The following is a 17,670-nucleotide window of genomic DNA, read 5'->3' on the forward strand; positions in this document are numbered from 1 at the left end:
GCAAGTGGTACACACGGAGACCAGCAAGTGTCCAACATTAAATAAAAAACAGATGCTAGGAAAACCCAGAAGTCTGGCAGCATCTGTGGGGACAGAAGCAGTGAATGTTTCAAGTCCAATGTGACTCTTCTGCAGAACTGGAGAGGTCGAAATGCAATGGGTTTATTCTGTGTAAAAAAGACATGGGTGGGGGTTAGATGGAACAAAAGGGATGGGGTCAAGGGCAGAGGAGACTATATGCCAAAGATGCCATGGAATGAAAGGCAAAGGGAGTGCTTGTACTATAGAAACAAAGCATAGGTTCAGAATAGGCCTTATTCACAGAATGAAGGTCCATTCAGAATGAAAGTAAAGGATAGGCTGGCATTTGGCAAAATAAAATCAAAATGGAGGACAGGGTTTATGGTCTGAAGTTGTTGAACCAGGTTCGATTCCTAGCTCAGGTCACTGTCGATGTGGAGTCTGCACGTTTTCCCCATGTGGGAGAACATGGGTTTCCTCCGGATGCTCCAATTTCCTCCCACATTCTGAAAGACAAGCTGGTTAAGTGCACCGGCCATGCTAAATTCTGTGTACCCAAACAGGTGCCGGAGTTTGGCGACTAGGGGATTTTCACAGTAACTTTGTGTAAGCCTATTTGTGATACTAAAAATAAATGAAGTACAAGTGGATCCCTCAGTGGGGGTGGGGGGTAGAAGCGTAGGTAATGGATTGACATAGTCGTGGGCCTTGTCAGTCATGGGGCGGGGGTGGAATCTGTCTTTGATGAAAGAGGAAGCTATGTCAGAAGGACAATTATGAAGACAGCATCACATTAGATTCAACAGAAACGGAGAAACCAAGAGAATGGGACGGAGTCCTTGCAGTGGGTATTTGCGTAATACTGTTAGGTCAATGATTCTAGGGATATTAAAAATACTGCATAATATCCCAAAAGCACTGAAACTTAATATAACTAGTTTCAAAAACAGGGGATGTGTCATCAAATTCTTCAAATTACATAGAAGAAAGCCAATTTTTTTAAACAGTCTTGGCATGGTGTATTTTGATTTTAAGCAGGATATCAGATACAAACTGTTTAGAAATGAGAATGTTTAAGCCATTTCAACAGCGCGAGGCTGGAAAGAACTTCCTGCCCTAAAGAGTAAAGCTGATTGTTCCATAAGACATAGGAGCAGAATTAGGCCACTCGGCCCATCGTGTCTACTCCGCCATTTAATCATGGCTGATATTTTTCTCATCCCCATAACCCCTGATCCCCTTGTTAATCAAGAACCTATCTCTGTCTTAAAGACTCTCAATGAACTGGCCTCCACAAAGAGTTCCCCAGATTCGTCACTCTCTGGCTGAAGAAATTCCTCTTCATTTCTGTTTTAGAGGATTGTCCCTTTAGCCTGAGGTTGCACTCTGTGGTTCTAGTTTTTCCTACTAGTGGAAACTTCCACTCCACGTCCACTCTATCCAAGCCTCGCAGTATCCTTTAAGTTTCAATAAGATTCCCCTTCATTCTTCTAAACTCCAAAGGGTACAGACGCAGAGTCCTCAACCGTTCCCAGGCTCCAGAGATATATCACTTTGCAGTCCAATAATTATCACCCACCCCATGGTGGGTCTTCCATTGAACTGCTGCAGTCCATGTGCTGATGTAATTCCCACATGGAGATGGGTAAGGAATTCCAGGATGCTGATCAAATGGCAAAGAGGAAATAATGCAAGCCAGGATTATTTGTGACTTTTTATTGTTAATTATTCTCAGGGTGTGGGCATTGTTGATGGGGTTGAAATTTGATCCATTTGTAGCTGATCGAAGACAGTGGTACCTGATATTTATCTTTAAACACCTCAGTCAATATAAATCATCAGCCCCCTTTCCAAGCCTCTGACTTCTCTGCCTGTTGCAGTGTGGTGTCCATCAGCATTAAGGTCCTTTAACTGTGTGCTCCTGAAGGGTACCACAGCCCAATGCTCTCCTCAGCTGGTCTCTTATTAGGAGGAATGCCGGGTGTTTTTTCTTTCACTGTAGCACCTAACTTGGTACAAATTTACCACTCACTCTGACAACTGATGTCCAAAATCATGCCTTTATCAGCTAACCTATTCAGAAAGCTGGAGAGCTAACTATAATATGATTTTAGCCTATTGCAAGCAATCCTACCCTCTGGGTCAGGGTTCAGTGGGAGCAATCCTACCCTCTGGGTCAGGGTTCAGTGGGAGCAATCCTACCCTCTGGGTCAGGGTTCAGTGGGAGCAATCCTACCCTCTGGGTCAGGGTTCAGTGGGAGCAATCCTACCCTCTGGGTCAGGGTTCAGTGGGAGCAATCCTACCCTCTGGGTCAGGGTTCAGTGGGAGCAATCCTACCCTCTGGGTCAGGGTTCAGTGGGAGCAATCCTACCCTCTGGGTCAGAAGCTGAAGCTTCAAGACCCACTCCAGGACCTGATGCTGAATAGGTTGATTACCAGCCTGTAAATCTTTCCAGTACACCTGACGGCAAGCAGCGAGAGAGGAAGAGTTTCCTGGATGGCCATACTACAGAAGGCAATGGCAGCTCTTTGCCAAACATAATCATGACCAGTCCAATGGAAGTTTGTGGTCACCGATGCCCCGAGTGCATGGCACCTGTTGGAGCAGGGGATAGTTTGAGAATAAATCAATTACGTTCATCAGCACATCTCAACGACTGCACCTAGGTGTCAGTGTGATTCGCATTTCAAATGGATGAAATCTAATCCAGTCTCTCCCACTGCATCCATGTTCCCAAATATAGCTATGTTAAATATGAAAGGCAGTCAGTGCTTATGTTACATTTAGTCTCAATCACTAAATCACATGCAAAGTTATTTTACAAGAAGCACAAACAAGTATTTAATGGTTTTCAGCTACAAAACAACCAACATCACCAGCACTAATTAATGTTAACTTTCAAACACCAATCGTCATTGAAGCAACAAAAAATTCAATGACAATGCTGCAAATATTTTTGGGTACGTCAAACTTCAAAATAAAAGGCAGTAAAGTTGATAACCTGAGCTTGCAAATTTCAAAATAAATTTCAGCTGCTTTAATAGTTTTGTTTTAATGACCATGAACTGGCTAAGATCCATCACGGCAATTACCCACTTAGTCTTTTTAATGATAGTAAAACATCCTGAAATGTTACACTGAAGTATTTATTGAATGATCATCTTTGAAATGTAGGAAATGCAGCAATTTGAATGGATTTGATTTGTCACACGTAATGGGATACAGTGAAAAGTATTGCTTCTGGTGTGCCATATAGACAAAGCATACTGTTCATGGAGAAGGAAACAAGAGTTTGTACAATTTGTACACAGCAAGCTCCCATAATCAGCAACCAGGTAAATCCACAGATAATAGATGATATTTGAGGGGCAAATATTTATCAAGACACCGGGGGGAGAACTCCCCTGCTCTTCTACGCTCTGGTATCTGTTTTAGCCACCTGAGATGGCAGATGGTTGAAGAGCCTTTATCAAAACATGACACTTCTATTAATTCAATGCTGCAGTCAGATTGCAGCCTCAAGTCCCTGGAGTAAAGGCTTGAAACACAACCTTCTAACTTAAAAGGTAAAAGTGCAATCAGCAAACCCAAAGAAACATAAACCACCAAAATAATACATTGTTGATCATTTCTTAAAAAAAAACTGCAGTAAAACCGAGAAACACGATGGATTACATTTCCTCTGCAGATGAAGAAAATTCTGGATAACTGAAGCTGGAATGAAATGGTACATTTCATTTACCTTGGAGAAGAAATTGTTTTGCTGTTAAAGCGGACACTTATAGTGTTGAGAATCGAGGGCTGCCCTTTCCCTTCAGCTCACTGTGCATCTCACAGCCGGTGTCAGTATTCCCAGGTCAGAGTTTTAATTAAGAAATAACCTTATAAAGGTTTGATCTGACAGGGGCAGCAGCTGAGTAGCTAAAGAGATGCCCAGTGGGCATGTTAAAGAAGCCCACACGGTACATGGATAACTACAGACTTATAGCATGCAACTTCATGCAACTAAACAGCTTATTTGCCTTCCCTTACTGCAACCAGACACAATTCTATTCAACACATCATAGTTTATTCCCCGTCTGTAAACCTGGGGAAATTCATTAGCGATACCTTTATTCCAGTCATTAATGCATGTCAAAAATGTCCTGAGCTCCAAGACCAGGTTCCCCTGCTCCACATCGACCTTTAACGCAACACACAAACTGCCCATTTGCAGCTGCCCTTCCTTTCTATTCTCCAGTTAATTTTAAGAAAATTATGGAATCATTCAGCACAGAAAGGTGGCTATTTGGCCGATCACACCTGGCCCAGATCTTTCAAAGTGACATCCAGTTTTGTCCCATTCCCTTGCTTTTCCTTCCGCAACCTTTGACATGGTAGCACAGTGGTTAGCACTGCTGCCTCACAGCGCCAGGAACCCGGGTTCAATTCCCAGTTGGATCACTGTCTGTGTGGAGTCTGCCCGAGTTTCCTCCGGGTGTTCCAGTTTCCTCCCACAATCCAGAAGATGTATAGGTTAGGTCGATTGGCCATGTTTAAATTGCCCTTAGGTGGCAGGCAGGCTACCAGGGTAAATACATGGGGTTACAGGGATAGGTGAAGTTGTGGTTGGTGCAGACTCCCTGGGCTGAATGGCCTCTTTCTGTGCTGTTTGGATTCTATGATAACCCTGCAAGTTCATTCTCCTGCTTAACATTATGGAAAGGCCTGGCCTTACAATCTGGGGTAGTTTCCTTTCTGTCATTCATTTACTATTCAAAGCAAGGTGAAATATTCCCAGAAATTGGTCAGTTAGTTTACACTGCTGACATTTCACTGCCTTGCTCTACACATATACTATGACAGGGACCCACAGAGCTGAGTTAGACACAAGTGCTGTAGGTAGTGGCGTTCCCATGCATCTACCATCTCTGACCTTCAAAATGGTAGAAGTCCTTGGTTTGGAAATCTTGTTGAGTTGCTACAGTGCATCTTGTAAATGGCACAAACTTGCTATGGTGCATTGGTGATGGAGGGAGTGAATGCTTAAAGTGCTGGGTCGGGTCTGCTTTTTGGGTAGTGTCAAGCTTTGAGTGTTGTTGAAGCTGCACTCATCCAACAAAAAGAAAGCATTCCATCACACTCCCGACCTATGCCTCGTAGATAGTGATGATCTGGGTATGCCGGCGTTGGACTGGCGTAAACACAGTAAAAAGTCTGACAACACCAGGTTTTAGTCCAACCGATTTATTTGATAATAGACTCACAAGCTTTCAGGGTTAGTCCCTTCGTCAGATGATAGTGGACAGACTGTGGGATTAAGGAGGTGAGTTCTCGCTACAGGGTTTCGAGCCTCTGACCTGCTCTTGTAGTAATAGCATTTATGAGACTGATCTAGTTCAGTTTCTGGTCAATGTCAATCCCTAGGATGTTGCTAGTGGGGGATTCAGCGATTGTAATATCAGTGAACTTGATGGGGGGGATGGTTGGATTGGAGGTTCCACAAATATTCCCAATGATGGAGGGGCCCCAGAACATCAATGCAAAAGATAAGGCTCAAGCATTGGCAATAATCTTCAACCAGAAGTACCCAAGTGCATGATCCATCTCCACTTTCTCCTGAAGTCCCGAGTATTAGAGATGTCAGTCTTCAGCTGAGGGATATCAAGAAACAGCTGAAGACACTGGATACTGCAAAGACAATGGGCCTAACAGCCTTCTGACAATAGTACTGAAGACTTGTGCTCCAGAACTAATTACGCCCCTTGCCAAACTCTTCCAGTACAGCTATAACAATCCGAAATATTTCCCAGGTATGTCCTGTCCACAAGAAGCAGAGCAAATCCAACCCAGCCAATTACTGCCCCATCAGTCTACTCTCGATCAATAACAAAGTGATGGAAGAAGTTGTTGACAGTGCTGTCAAGTGGCACTGACTCAACAATAGCCCGCTCAGTGACACTCAGTTTAGGTTCCACCAGCATCACAACTCCTGACATCATTACAACTTTGGTCCAAACATGGACAAAATAGCTGAGTGCCAGCGTGACAGAGATCATTCATTGTCAGTTTTCTGAGAGTCTGGAGTAATATATAGGTCAGAACAGCAAAGGATGGCAGACTGAGTTAAAATACATTAAAGTACCTCAGCGGTGGGATTTTAACAACAAAAATCCAAATGATTTTTCTTACAACAATCAACAATGGTTTCACTGTCACTAATAAGATCAGCCTTTAATTCCAGATTTATTCATTGCATTCAATCCTGTGTCTCCAGAATATTAGCCCGGATCTCTGGATTACTGATTGGGTGACATCAACAAGCACCACCTCACCCAGATATCCACAAAAATATTGATCCACCTTAATCATGACTAAGTGTGAACAGAGCAAGTCTCTTCAGCTGCAATACTATGGGTTAACATAAACCATTTCAAACTTCTACACTCACTGCAAATTCCCTCAATCCTCTCCACTGGACTCCTGATTAACAAGGGAGTTTCCAGTCTCTCCTTATTTCTAAGTACTGATGCTCTTTCTGAACTGTATGCTGATGCACAGGACAAATCAACGTGGATATTTAGCTGAAGAAACTTGATCATCTTTAATTTAACCAATGACTGTCTTACAGTTCAGTGTGACAACTTAAATGATAGCTAATGGCAGTCTGAACAGTTTTCTTCTTTCAGATATGATAGATGAAATCATAGAATCCTACAGAAAGAGGCCATTTGGTCCATTGAGTCTGCACCAACCACAATCCCACCCAGGCCCTGCCCTCCATATCCCTCGATAAGATAATGCGGTAGGCACTGTAAGAAGTCTCACAACATCAGGTTAAAGTCACCTGATGAAGGAGCTGCCCCCACGAAAGCTCATGATTCCAAATAGACCTGTTGGACTTTAACCTGGTGTTCTGAGACTTCTTAATGAGAGAAAATGTTCAGCAAAGGGGCGTCTAAACATCAGAAAATCCAAGTAATGGCTAAATCACATTTCATTCACCCAATGACACTATTTGAATAAATTACCGGTGACCAAAACCATTCGCCGTATTTTAATCCAACTATCTCACGCTGCCGGCCTCTATGGTCATTTCAAACACCGGCAACCGCCGCATTTAAAGATTTAGATAAATTCTCAGCACTCTTCCTCCAAAATCCTATCAACATTTCCATTTTTAAAACTGATCATACAGATTAAATTCTCCAATTTCAGGTCAATAGAAAGAAGTTGTGGTGTCCCATAGCCTGTGATGTGTCAGTGTTTGATTTTTAACCCACTGTCAAAGAGCACAGGCGCTGGAAGGAAGAAAAGGATCAATGCTGTTCATGATTGTTGATGGAGGAGAAAGGTTCTCTGATGTTAATTGGGTATTTCCTGCAGACCTACAACACAGACACCTTTCAAAGTTGCCAGTCTGTGTTGAAATTAACAGGCCAGCCAATGAACAGTGGCTTGTAAACAATACCAGCAACCCACCTGTCCAGCTGATGACGGACTTGCACAATTTTTGCGGTAGCACGCAAGAATCTGAGCAGACTGGTTAATTAAGGTCTCTCGTACGGTCTTTGTGGGATTGCTCAGGACGCCACGATATGCTGCAAAAATGAGGAAATGTTAAGAGTATTACGCCAGCTGTATGTACAACGTGACAGTTTGACTGCTGTGAAATGAACGGCTTGGAAATTGCAATGCCAGGTACGTCTCTTAAACACTTAAACCAAGCCTTTCATCCATTGGAACAGAAATAAAGACCTATAGAACTCCCACTAGGATATATGGGCAGTTTATTTCCAACATGGTCAGGTGGCTGGCTTTCACTAACACTCCAGAGTTTGCAAGAATTAAACATAAATCTTCTGGAGATTGCTACATGCAAATCTAGGAAACAAAACGGCATGATGGCACAGTGGTTAACATTGCTGCTTCACAGTGCCAGGGATCCAGGTTCGATTCCTGGCTTGGGTCACTGTCTGTGTGGAGTTTGCACATCCTCCCCATAACTGTGTGGGTTTCCTCTGGGTGCTCTGGTTTCCTCCCACAGTCGAAGGATGTGCGAGTTAGGTGGATTGGCCATGCTAAATTGCCCGTTAGTGTCCCAAGATGTGCAGATTAGATGGATTAGCCATGGTAAATATGTAGGGTTATGATGATAGGTGGAGTGAGGGCCTGGATAAGATACTCTGTCAGAGTCAGTGAAGACTCAATGGGCCAAATGGTCTCTTCTGCACTGTGGAGTACACAAGTTTCAAACTGGGCCACTGGCTTTGACATTAGATGCAGTGTTTAATTGGCTCCTGGTGAAGTATCATTCTGTGTAGGGCTCTGACACTTTCACAGACAACTGCATTTGGCACTAGTTTTTGTTCAAGGAAATATGAGCTTAAATTAAAGACAGGAATTTGAAACCAAACTAATGTGAAACAGCTAAACAATGGGTGGAGATCAGGAGTGAAAAACAATATCACTGTTCTTCCTCCCAAGATGCACAATATTCCTGGATTTTGCAGTATACTCAGTCCATTAAAAAAAACCATTTAAGGCACTTTATAAATGGAAATGAATTTGGGGAGTTGTTGTTCTCTTGTATGTTGTTCCAGGCCAACTGCTGACAATTATTTGAAACCAGACACTGGATTCCAGCCGTGAATTTTGTTGATTAGTTTCAATAGTAAGCTGCAGTATCATTTTCCACCGCCTTTCTCCCCATCGGATAGTGTCACATTCAGTCTAATTCAATGGCACATAGGTCTCTCTTCAAGTACCTCAGAGTAACCATAACTGACTTGTGAGGCTGCACCGTCAAGACAAGTTATTTTGACTGCAGGGAATCACAGTCTGACCTAATCCCCATTCTCGGAAGAAATCTGTGTATTCGCCTTGCCCAAGAGATAACTATCAGAGCAGGAATTCCGATTGACTGCCCCCTCCCCCACCCAGGGACAGCAAGACTAACTGTCACACCCTGAGCGTGAGCTGAGAGATCAGCTAATTCACATAGCATTATTCGCCAAGACAAGCTCACAGCAAGATGACACTGAGCCAAGTTCAGTGCCCTCCATATAAAGGCAATTTCTGACAAAGAAGCAATGTCAACATTCTGGCAGAAACTTACCTAGTTTCACAAAGTAGTTGATAAGTGTGTCAGTCTCACAGTTTCTGTACAGGTCGGCAAGCTGAGTACAACAATTAAGGGATAGGTTGTGGATACGTAACCTCCTCTGTCCACTGCAACTGGTGTAGAGCAAAGCGCACTGTGGCAATGGAAGAAAGGGAAAATGCCCATTTGTCAAACACAGAAAAATAAACATTAAAATTTACTTCAGCACATCCTGAAAAAAAGTGAACTGTGCACAGAACGAGGAAAAACACTTCCATTTCCAACTTTAACAAAAGCACCATCAGAAACACAAGTGTTGAATACAGATGACCACACTGTCCAAAGCAAATTCGATGTTAACTTTCGAAAGGAGAATTGGGTAAATACGGGCAAGAGGAACAACAGGCCTTTTCAAAGAGTTGGCACAGGCATAATAGGCCAAATGGCCTCTCTCCATTCTCTGTGATGCAGTAGATTAATGTTCAGCACTTCTATTAACCTATCAGAATGTTCAATACACTTAAATTTCAGCACGAGTGTTCTTTGTCTCTATTACTGGTTCTGTGAGGCCGCTTGCTAAAGCCCACTGACACTCCACAAATTGCTCGAAAGGAAATGAAGTTCAATGGGGACAAGGATTAAAGTGGATTTGGATTTTCAATGTGTCCAATCACTATTCCATGCAATCAACAAAGCAAACAGGATATTTCACTCGAGTAGTTAAAACAAAAGGGTACAAGTGAAAGGGTTTAATGCACAATCTGCCCAGTGTTTTGGTCAGAGTGAAGCTTGAATTACACATCTATGTCTGGTCACAGCAGCCAAGTCCTGGAAGCAGCTCAAAGTCAGAAGCCTGAGAATTGAGCTCTGAGGGAAGACTGGGGAAACGTTTACTTTTCAGCTTTGAAAGAAAGTGATTAAGAAGCACAGATAACATCGTGAACTGCGTAGAAAGGCCCAAGTTGGAACACAAATAAACAACAGCAAGACAGAGGGCACAGATTCACAACAAAGGGCAAATACCTAGAATGAACATCCCGGCAAAGCAAAGAGGTGAGATGGATGGAAATACTCAGAATGGCCTTTCCACCTGTATCTATATGTGATCTCATCTTTGTGAAGTGGATGAAAATTAGGGAGCAAAAGTTAAAAAGGTAGCCAGGCACACTCCAGATGAAAAGTTCTGATGGTCCAATATCAGCTTACGTTTGTGGATGATTATCACACCAGTGTAAAGTCAAGTTAAGACAGCCAACTTAAACAAGAGCAAAGGTGCTCTCAAGCAATATATTGCTGAACTATGAGGCTAGTATTCATTACTATGGAGTAAGCACCCTATCTCAGCCAAGTAGTCAGAGGATGGTTCAGGATTCAGAATTCCCCAGGCAGGCCAGCCACCATTGAAATGGTTACACTACAGAATTGTATATACTCTAGAACACTTACTGACTGGTCGGAAAAAATGCTACCAATTAAAAGCAGGCTAGCTGCTCGATGATCTAATGGCTTTTTTCTCACCTGAATTTGAGCTCCATTATCCTCATTCAATTTGTCATCATGTTTGAACTCCACAGTGATAGCTTTGTCACAGTCTAACGCAGCCAGCTCAACATCAGTTGTGTTACTCATATAGAAAGAGCCAAAGAAATCAGTTGCTCTAATCCCTGGAATAAAAGCACATTTTTGATGTCACCACAGCTAACGATGAAGTCAAATTTTGAGACATGATTTCATACTTAGAGCCAGGTGGTCTTTGCTAAGATTTTGCAAACACAAAAATTTCTAGGTTATATCTGCAGACAACACAACCTTTCATGTGAACACATTTCAAACTAAAACTAATCCATATAACATGACACCACTCACAATGAGCTAAAATCCATCTCGGGGCATCGAGTGTAATCAGAGTCATGGGACGCGTTTCATGAAGGGATTCCCATTCTTGCTGAGTGCACTGACAATCTTACATGTTGGATAAGTATGGCCAAAATTGCAACAAGAAATGAGCATTTAACGGTGAGTGCATATTAAGAGTCAATATATCCAATAATTATTTACTATTTGCATCGCTTTATCAAATTAAAGTGTTAATATATTTGATTAATCTGACGACAAATATTTTCAGATTAAAGCTGCATCCATCTTTGGTAACAGTAGGTTTACATGATGAGAGCATCGTAGATTAGAGCTCCTTGCTGGTCGAAAATTTATTTTTAGTCATTTTAAATAATGCAGTCTCCTTTTGGTCACTTATTAATGAGTTGCTGGTATTCAATGCAACTAGTCTGTATTTCAGAAATGCTGGAAACGCATATCGCCTTAAAAGAAGTGCTCCGATTGAGCTTTGCATAGTGTGTATAGGTCAGAAAAGCAAGTCGGTGGCGAAAGATGTGCATCTCTTTAGAAGCAACTAAAGAGACACAAAGGTTATACACAGGCCTGTAAACAAGGAGAAATCTGTACCTGTAAACAAGGAGAAATTTGTACTCAGTCACATTTTCAAAAGAAAAATCCAATGCGATTGTTAATAACACTGTCAGTTCACAACATACCCGTGCTTGTGCGGACCCGCATCACTGAATCAAACCCAATCACTTTCCGCACATCCCTATGCAGATCATTTAGGAAGCGCTCCCCATCTGCTTGTGCCTGGAAGGAAATAAACAGCAATTTAAAATCTATACCACAAAGTAAACACTGCTTTGTCCTTTGGAAGGAACAAGCTTTTTAGTTTGAATTGCTCTCTTGGAGAATTGCCGCAAAAACCCATTGGGTTCATTAATGTCCTTTTGGGAAGACAACCTGCTGTCCTTACCTGGTCTGGTTTATGTGATTCCAGACACACAGCAATGTGGTTGACTCTTAACTATCCTGTGAAATGGCCTAGCAAACCACTCAATTCAACCTTAATTAGGGATGGGCAAAAAAATGCTGGTCTTATCAATAACTCCCAGGTCATGAAAAAATAGGTTTAAAAAAAAAGAAATTGAGTTAAATTCTTCCAGACAAATCTCTCCGTCATACTGCAGATCACTGTATGTTGTGAATCAAACAGCTACATTCTTCAATTAATTCATTTGCAATTACACCAATATTCATGACATATCACCAAGCCGCGGGGCAAAACCGCAACCTGCCATAATGGCACAGTGGTCAGCATTGCTGCCTCATAGTGCCAGAGACCCAGGTTCAATTCCAGTCTTGGGTGACTGTGTGGAGTTTGCATGCTCTCTCTGTATCTGCGTGGGTTTCCTCCGGGTGCCCTGGTTCCCTCCCGCACTCCAAAGATGTGCAGTTTTGGCGGATAGGCCATGCTAAATTGCCTCTTACTGTTCCAAGATGCGTAGTTCAAGTGGATTAATGGGGTAAGTATATGGGGTTACGGGGATAAGCCTTACGGGGATGTTCTGTCGGAGAGTCATTGCAGACTCTTTCTGCATTGTAAGGATTCTAAAATATAACCCAAGCAGAGCATTTCTTGTAAATCGCCGAATACCAATAGCTCAAATCCAGAAATATGTAGAGAGAAATGCCATTGGGAGTTTTTTACTCTGTGCTGATTTAATGAATGAACATGCGATGTTTGTTTGTAAACCAGGTTTAATGATAAAGTAAACCTGGAAAATAATTTGTAGTCATATTGTTGCAAACTGTAAGTGTGATTTATTAAAGACAGCCTTGTGACAAAGCAATTTTAGCTTTAGATTTATCACGAGTTTGATGTAACGGAGCATCGTGGGCCTGTTAGTTCTAATCTCTGGATTTCTTTGCTAAATTAGGATGTCATATCAACAGATCGAAAAGCCAGCTCTCCTGGATTCCCATTAAAGATCAATGAAGGGACTTTCGTATGAACAGAGATTGAACAATTTAGGCCTATACTCTCTGGAATGTAGAAGAATGAGGGGAGATTAAACTGAGGTATACAAGATGATAAAAGGTATGGTTAATGTAGACAGAGCAGATGCTTCCGCTGGTGGGGCATTCTAGCACAAGAGGTCATAGCCATAAGATAAGGGATAGCAAATTTAAAACAGGGTTAACGTGGAACTACTTCTCCCAAAGGATTGTGAATCTGTGGAATTCGCTACCATAAAGTGCAGTGGATGCTGGGACCAAGAGTAAATTTAAGGAGGAGTTAGATTTTTAATTGGTAATGGGTTGAAAGGTTACAGGGAGAGGGCAGGAAAATAGAGATGAGGAGCATGTCAGCCAAGATCGAATGGTGTAATGGCCTAATTCTGCTCCTATATCCTATCTAATTCTCCAGAACACAGGAAAATAAGGTGTGTTTTTAAAATCTTTAATAATCAAATATGGGAACAGAAGCTACTTCACTGACCATCAGTCAGATGAATGAGTCTATTCATTTTCCCAGTGGACATATAGATGCGGTGCCATGAGGATAGACATGTTGAGTGATCAATGGTGAGTATGAGGGAAGGTGGTTGGAGGTCATGTGATGACACTCCCAGGAACATGCCCAAAGTTGGCAATCAGAATGATAAGAAGCGATACCATTGGTTCATCTACTCAAATTGATGCTTCATGATATCAGAGCAGTTTTCACAAGCAAGATTATTTTAAACATTTTTAGTGGACTACTCATTGAGGTTATAAACAAAATTAAAATTTACGCATTTTCCCAGAAGGAATATTAATGAAATGTGGTTGCTAGGTAAGGGTAAGTGGTCGTAAACTCTACCTATTTTCTCTGAACAGTTACTTCCCAATTTAAGTACATCACCTTTATGTAAACGAAGAAAGAGAACAATTTCCAGTACAAGGAGGGTTGGTTGTGTCCATGTGATATTTGAGTAGAAGCTGAATGCAGGACAAATTGAGTACTCCACCTTTCAAAAGGAATAAGTCAAACCCCAAACTGTTGAAGCGTAATGCCCTAACTCTCCGCTCAAAAATCACCATCTTGTACCAATGATAACCCTTGCTGTTTAGGTAGGCCAAGGCTAGACTTCTCTAAGGTTGCTATCAATGTCATTCAGATGGTACGGGTAGCCAGACAGATTCCCTCTCCTCCCTACTCATTTTTCTGCACAATTTTCCAATGTTGGCTAGGTTTCCAAGTTTATTAATTAAGATTTTGAGCACAAGTTTTCTCTTCTCCATGTACAAGTGCAGACAATTTGCTCCATTTGATGCAAGAATAGTGCGAACAACACAGTAGCCAGACCTATTTTTCTTCACAATTATCAGAGAATCATAGAATTCCTACAGTGCAGGAGGAAGCCATTTGGTCCATTGAGCCTGCACCAACAACCAACCACCCATGCCCCATCTCCGTTATCTCAAATATTCACCCTGCTAACCCCCCTGATGCTAAGGTCAATTTAGCATGGCGAAACTAACCCACACATCTTTGGAGTGTGGGAGGAAACTGGAGCACCCGAAGCAAACCCATGCAGATATGAGGAGAATGTGCAAACTCCACACAGTCACAAAGGCTAGAATTGAACCTGGATCCCTGGCGCTGTGAGGCAGCAGTGCTAACCACTGTGCCACCCATTACACTCTCTTACACACACCCTTGGTGCAGTTCATCATCTCCTGAGATGGATTGATGCCAATACAAGTTACTTTCTTCTTCATTACACCTCCGAGGTCAAGGATCATCTGGATCTGCTCCACAAGGAATCTGGGGCTTGGTCCCAAGTCCAAATCACACAAGGAAGAAGGGAGTTTCAGAACAGTTTGCCGTAATACTACACTTGAAATCCATCATCCCCATTTCTGTTTAACCCCATCCACAGTGGTCTGTGTAAAAAGGCGTAACCTGTACTCAGAATGCATGAGGAATCTGGACTTCTGACACACAGTTCAAAGTCAGAGCTTAAGTCTCCAAACAAGAGACATTTTTCAAAAAGCACAAGTCAAAGTTAAATCATAAGAAAAATCAATTTAAAAGTTGGCTTAACAATCATTCCAAATAATATTTAAAAACACCATCCTTTAAGCCAGTTAACTAAAAATGGAATTACTTGTTACAATGACCCTGCACCTCCCCCCACACCAAATCAGTGCTGTGGGTGTACCAACAGCACACAGACTGCAGCTGTTCACAATCATTCACCAGCAACTTCTCAAGGGCAACTATAGACAGGCGGATAATGCCGGTCTTGCTAGTGACATCTTCTGAAGGTTACATGAATATGTACAATTCCTCGCTAACAGCCACGAAAGAACTGTCTGATATTTCTGCAGGTTTAACTGAAACCTCTGAAGGGGTGTAAAATTTTTGGATATCTACATCAACAGTACAAGTTACAAACGTTACCTGGAAGTAAGTGTACTTGTAAATGGAGCCTCCAGTTTGGTAAGTTACCAACCCTAAGGTAGCCACATCCACATACTGGTTGGGGAATAGGAAGAGATCCACACAACAGCCTTGTGCCACACATTCCTTGGCTAAGTTATTGTAAAAGTTTGTCTGAGGTTGGAACAGGACCTGTAACAACAAACGCACACGTTAAAGAAATGGAGCCATGTATAAATAATCAAGGCACACAATCAACTTCTGTTTCTGTGCAGGAGTGTTTTATTTGCCATGGTTTTTTTCCCCCATGGTTCATGGATTACTCCTCACTGAGCTGGACTATTGAAGCATTCACCAGGTATAATTCTCTCACCACACAAAGAACGATTCCTACATGACTTTTTTCTTGCAAGTAGTTTCTCTTCCCTCTTAAGTCCAGCATCCACATTCATTCCCTCCCATTCCTTTGGGGATGTAGATGTTTACTCCCTCCCCAACCTGCTCCCATCCATGGTTTCTTTAAATCGGTTCACCTTCTGATCTTCCCTCATCACTCAGTGACTTTCTGCACTGTTCAGCACAAATGCAGGATCCAATTGGGCAGAGATGAACTATTTAGATAGTCACAGTTATTTTTACTCCAGTGTTCTAATCATTAAGGACAAGCAAACGAGAGGTTGAGAGTTTCAACTTGACAAAGCAGGAAACTAAATTCCTTAAATGCCTGTGGGCCAGCATCAGATAAACTATAATCATGAAAAAAACCCAACAGGGCCCTGAATACTCACCCCGAATGGAAACCAGCCAAGCCCACCTGGTCTGCAATCCCATATTACACAGTAATTAATGATGCAGTATAATTTGGATAAATGTGAGGTTATTCATTTTGGAAGCAAAAACAAGGCAGCAGATTACTACCTGAGTGGCTGTAAACTGGGAGAGGGGAGTGTGCAGCAGGACCTGGGTGTCCTTGTGCACCAGTCACTGAAGGCAAGCATGCAGGTACAGCAGGTGGTAAAGGTGGCAAATGGTATGTTGGCCTTCATTGTAGAGATTTCGAGTTCAGAAGCAGGAATGTGTTGTTGCAATTATACAGGGCCTTGGTGAGGTCACAGCTAGAGTAGTGTGTGCAGTTTTGGTCTCCTTTTCTGAGGAAGGATGTTCTTGCTCTCGAGGGAGTGCAATGAAAGTTTACCAGGCTGATTCCAGGGCTGGTGGGACTGATGTATGAGGAGAGATTGACTAGGGTAGGATTATTTTCGTTGGACGAATGATGGAGGGGGATCTCATAGAGACTTACAAAATTCTAACTGGACTAGACAGGGTAGATGCAGGAAGGATATTCCCGATGGTGGGGGAGTCCAGAACCAGGGGTCAGTCTGAGGATTCAGGGTAGACCATTTACGACCGGAGATGAGAAGACATTTCTTCACCCAAAGAGTGGTGAACCTGTGGAATTCATCACCACAGGAAGTAGTTGATGCCAAAACATTGAATGTATTCAAGAGGCAGCTGGATATAGCACTTGGGGCAAATGGGATCAAAGGTTATGGGGAGAAAGCAGGATTAGGCTATAGAGTTGGATGATCAGCCATGATCCTGATAAATGGCAGAGCAGGCTTGAAGGGCCAAATGGCCTCCACCTGCTCCTATCTTCTATGTTTCTATGTAACATGACATTGCTGGCTTCATCCACATCCCAACACACAATTCAAATTAACCAAAAGGTATTGTTCAATCTACTTTGAATACCAAGCCTTGCAAATAAACTGTAAGTTCGAGAAAAGCCATCAGGACCGCCCTACTTTTTCCTTATCCGTATTAATCAGCTTCTTGTCATCTCTATTTTTCAGTTTCCCAGGTGCTTCAGCGAGAGGCAGAGTTGAGTGAAATATGAACAGTTTGCCAGCACATTCTGCAGCCTGCAAGTACAAAAGAAATGAATCTGAGAAGAAAACCAACAGTCAGAATTATCATTGACACGACTGTCAGGCAACAAGTTGGCGGGAAAGCAAGACACGCAGCAAACATGGGTCACTATGAAGCACAGCAAAAATAACTCAGACAGTAAGATCCCCCAATAAAGGCAGGATCATTTCTCCAGCAGAATGCAGTGAGCGGAGGAAAGTTACAGACAAACTGCTCAAGTGAAATCAGCCCCAGTCATTGACAGCAGTGGGATTTGCAGGAGGGATTGACAGGGGCAGGTTTACTCAATCATCTCCACTTTGCCTGGGAAGAGCAGTATTATCAAACACAGCTGAGGAGGCCAGAGAGAAAAACATTGCTTTGCA

At 42.4% G+C, this 17,670-nt stretch overlaps 1 protein-coding gene across 4 annotated transcripts in view; it reads right to left on the minus strand.

Moving 5' to 3' along the window:
• The window catches only part of LOC145360367 (protein transport protein Sec24C-like), a 73,783-nt gene that overhangs the window by 7,428 nt on the left and 48,685 nt on the right, over window positions 1-17,670 (minus strand). For all 4 annotated transcript variants that reach the window (XM_080215542.1, XM_080215541.1, XM_080215539.1 and 1 more), the window contains 6 exons: window positions 17,182-17,298; window positions 15,398-15,568; window positions 11,658-11,754; window positions 10,624-10,769; window positions 9,121-9,259; window positions 7,485-7,603 (listed from right to left, as the gene is read on the minus strand). In XM_080215542.1, coding sequence (XP_080071668.1) covers window positions 7,485-7,603; window positions 9,121-9,259; window positions 10,624-10,769; window positions 11,658-11,754; window positions 15,398-15,568; window positions 17,182-17,298 — 789 coding nt within the window. The remainder of the gene's footprint in view (window positions 1-7,484; window positions 7,604-9,120; window positions 9,260-10,623; window positions 10,770-11,657; window positions 11,755-15,397; window positions 15,569-17,181; window positions 17,299-17,670) is intronic.

The sequence above is a fragment of the Carcharhinus amblyrhynchos genome, chromosome 31 (assembly GCF_965287045.1).
Source record: "Carcharhinus amblyrhynchos chromosome 31, sCarAmb.v2.hapA, whole genome shotgun sequence".
Taxonomy (NCBI): domain Eukaryota; kingdom Metazoa; phylum Chordata; class Chondrichthyes; order Carcharhiniformes; family Carcharhinidae; genus Carcharhinus; species Carcharhinus amblyrhynchos.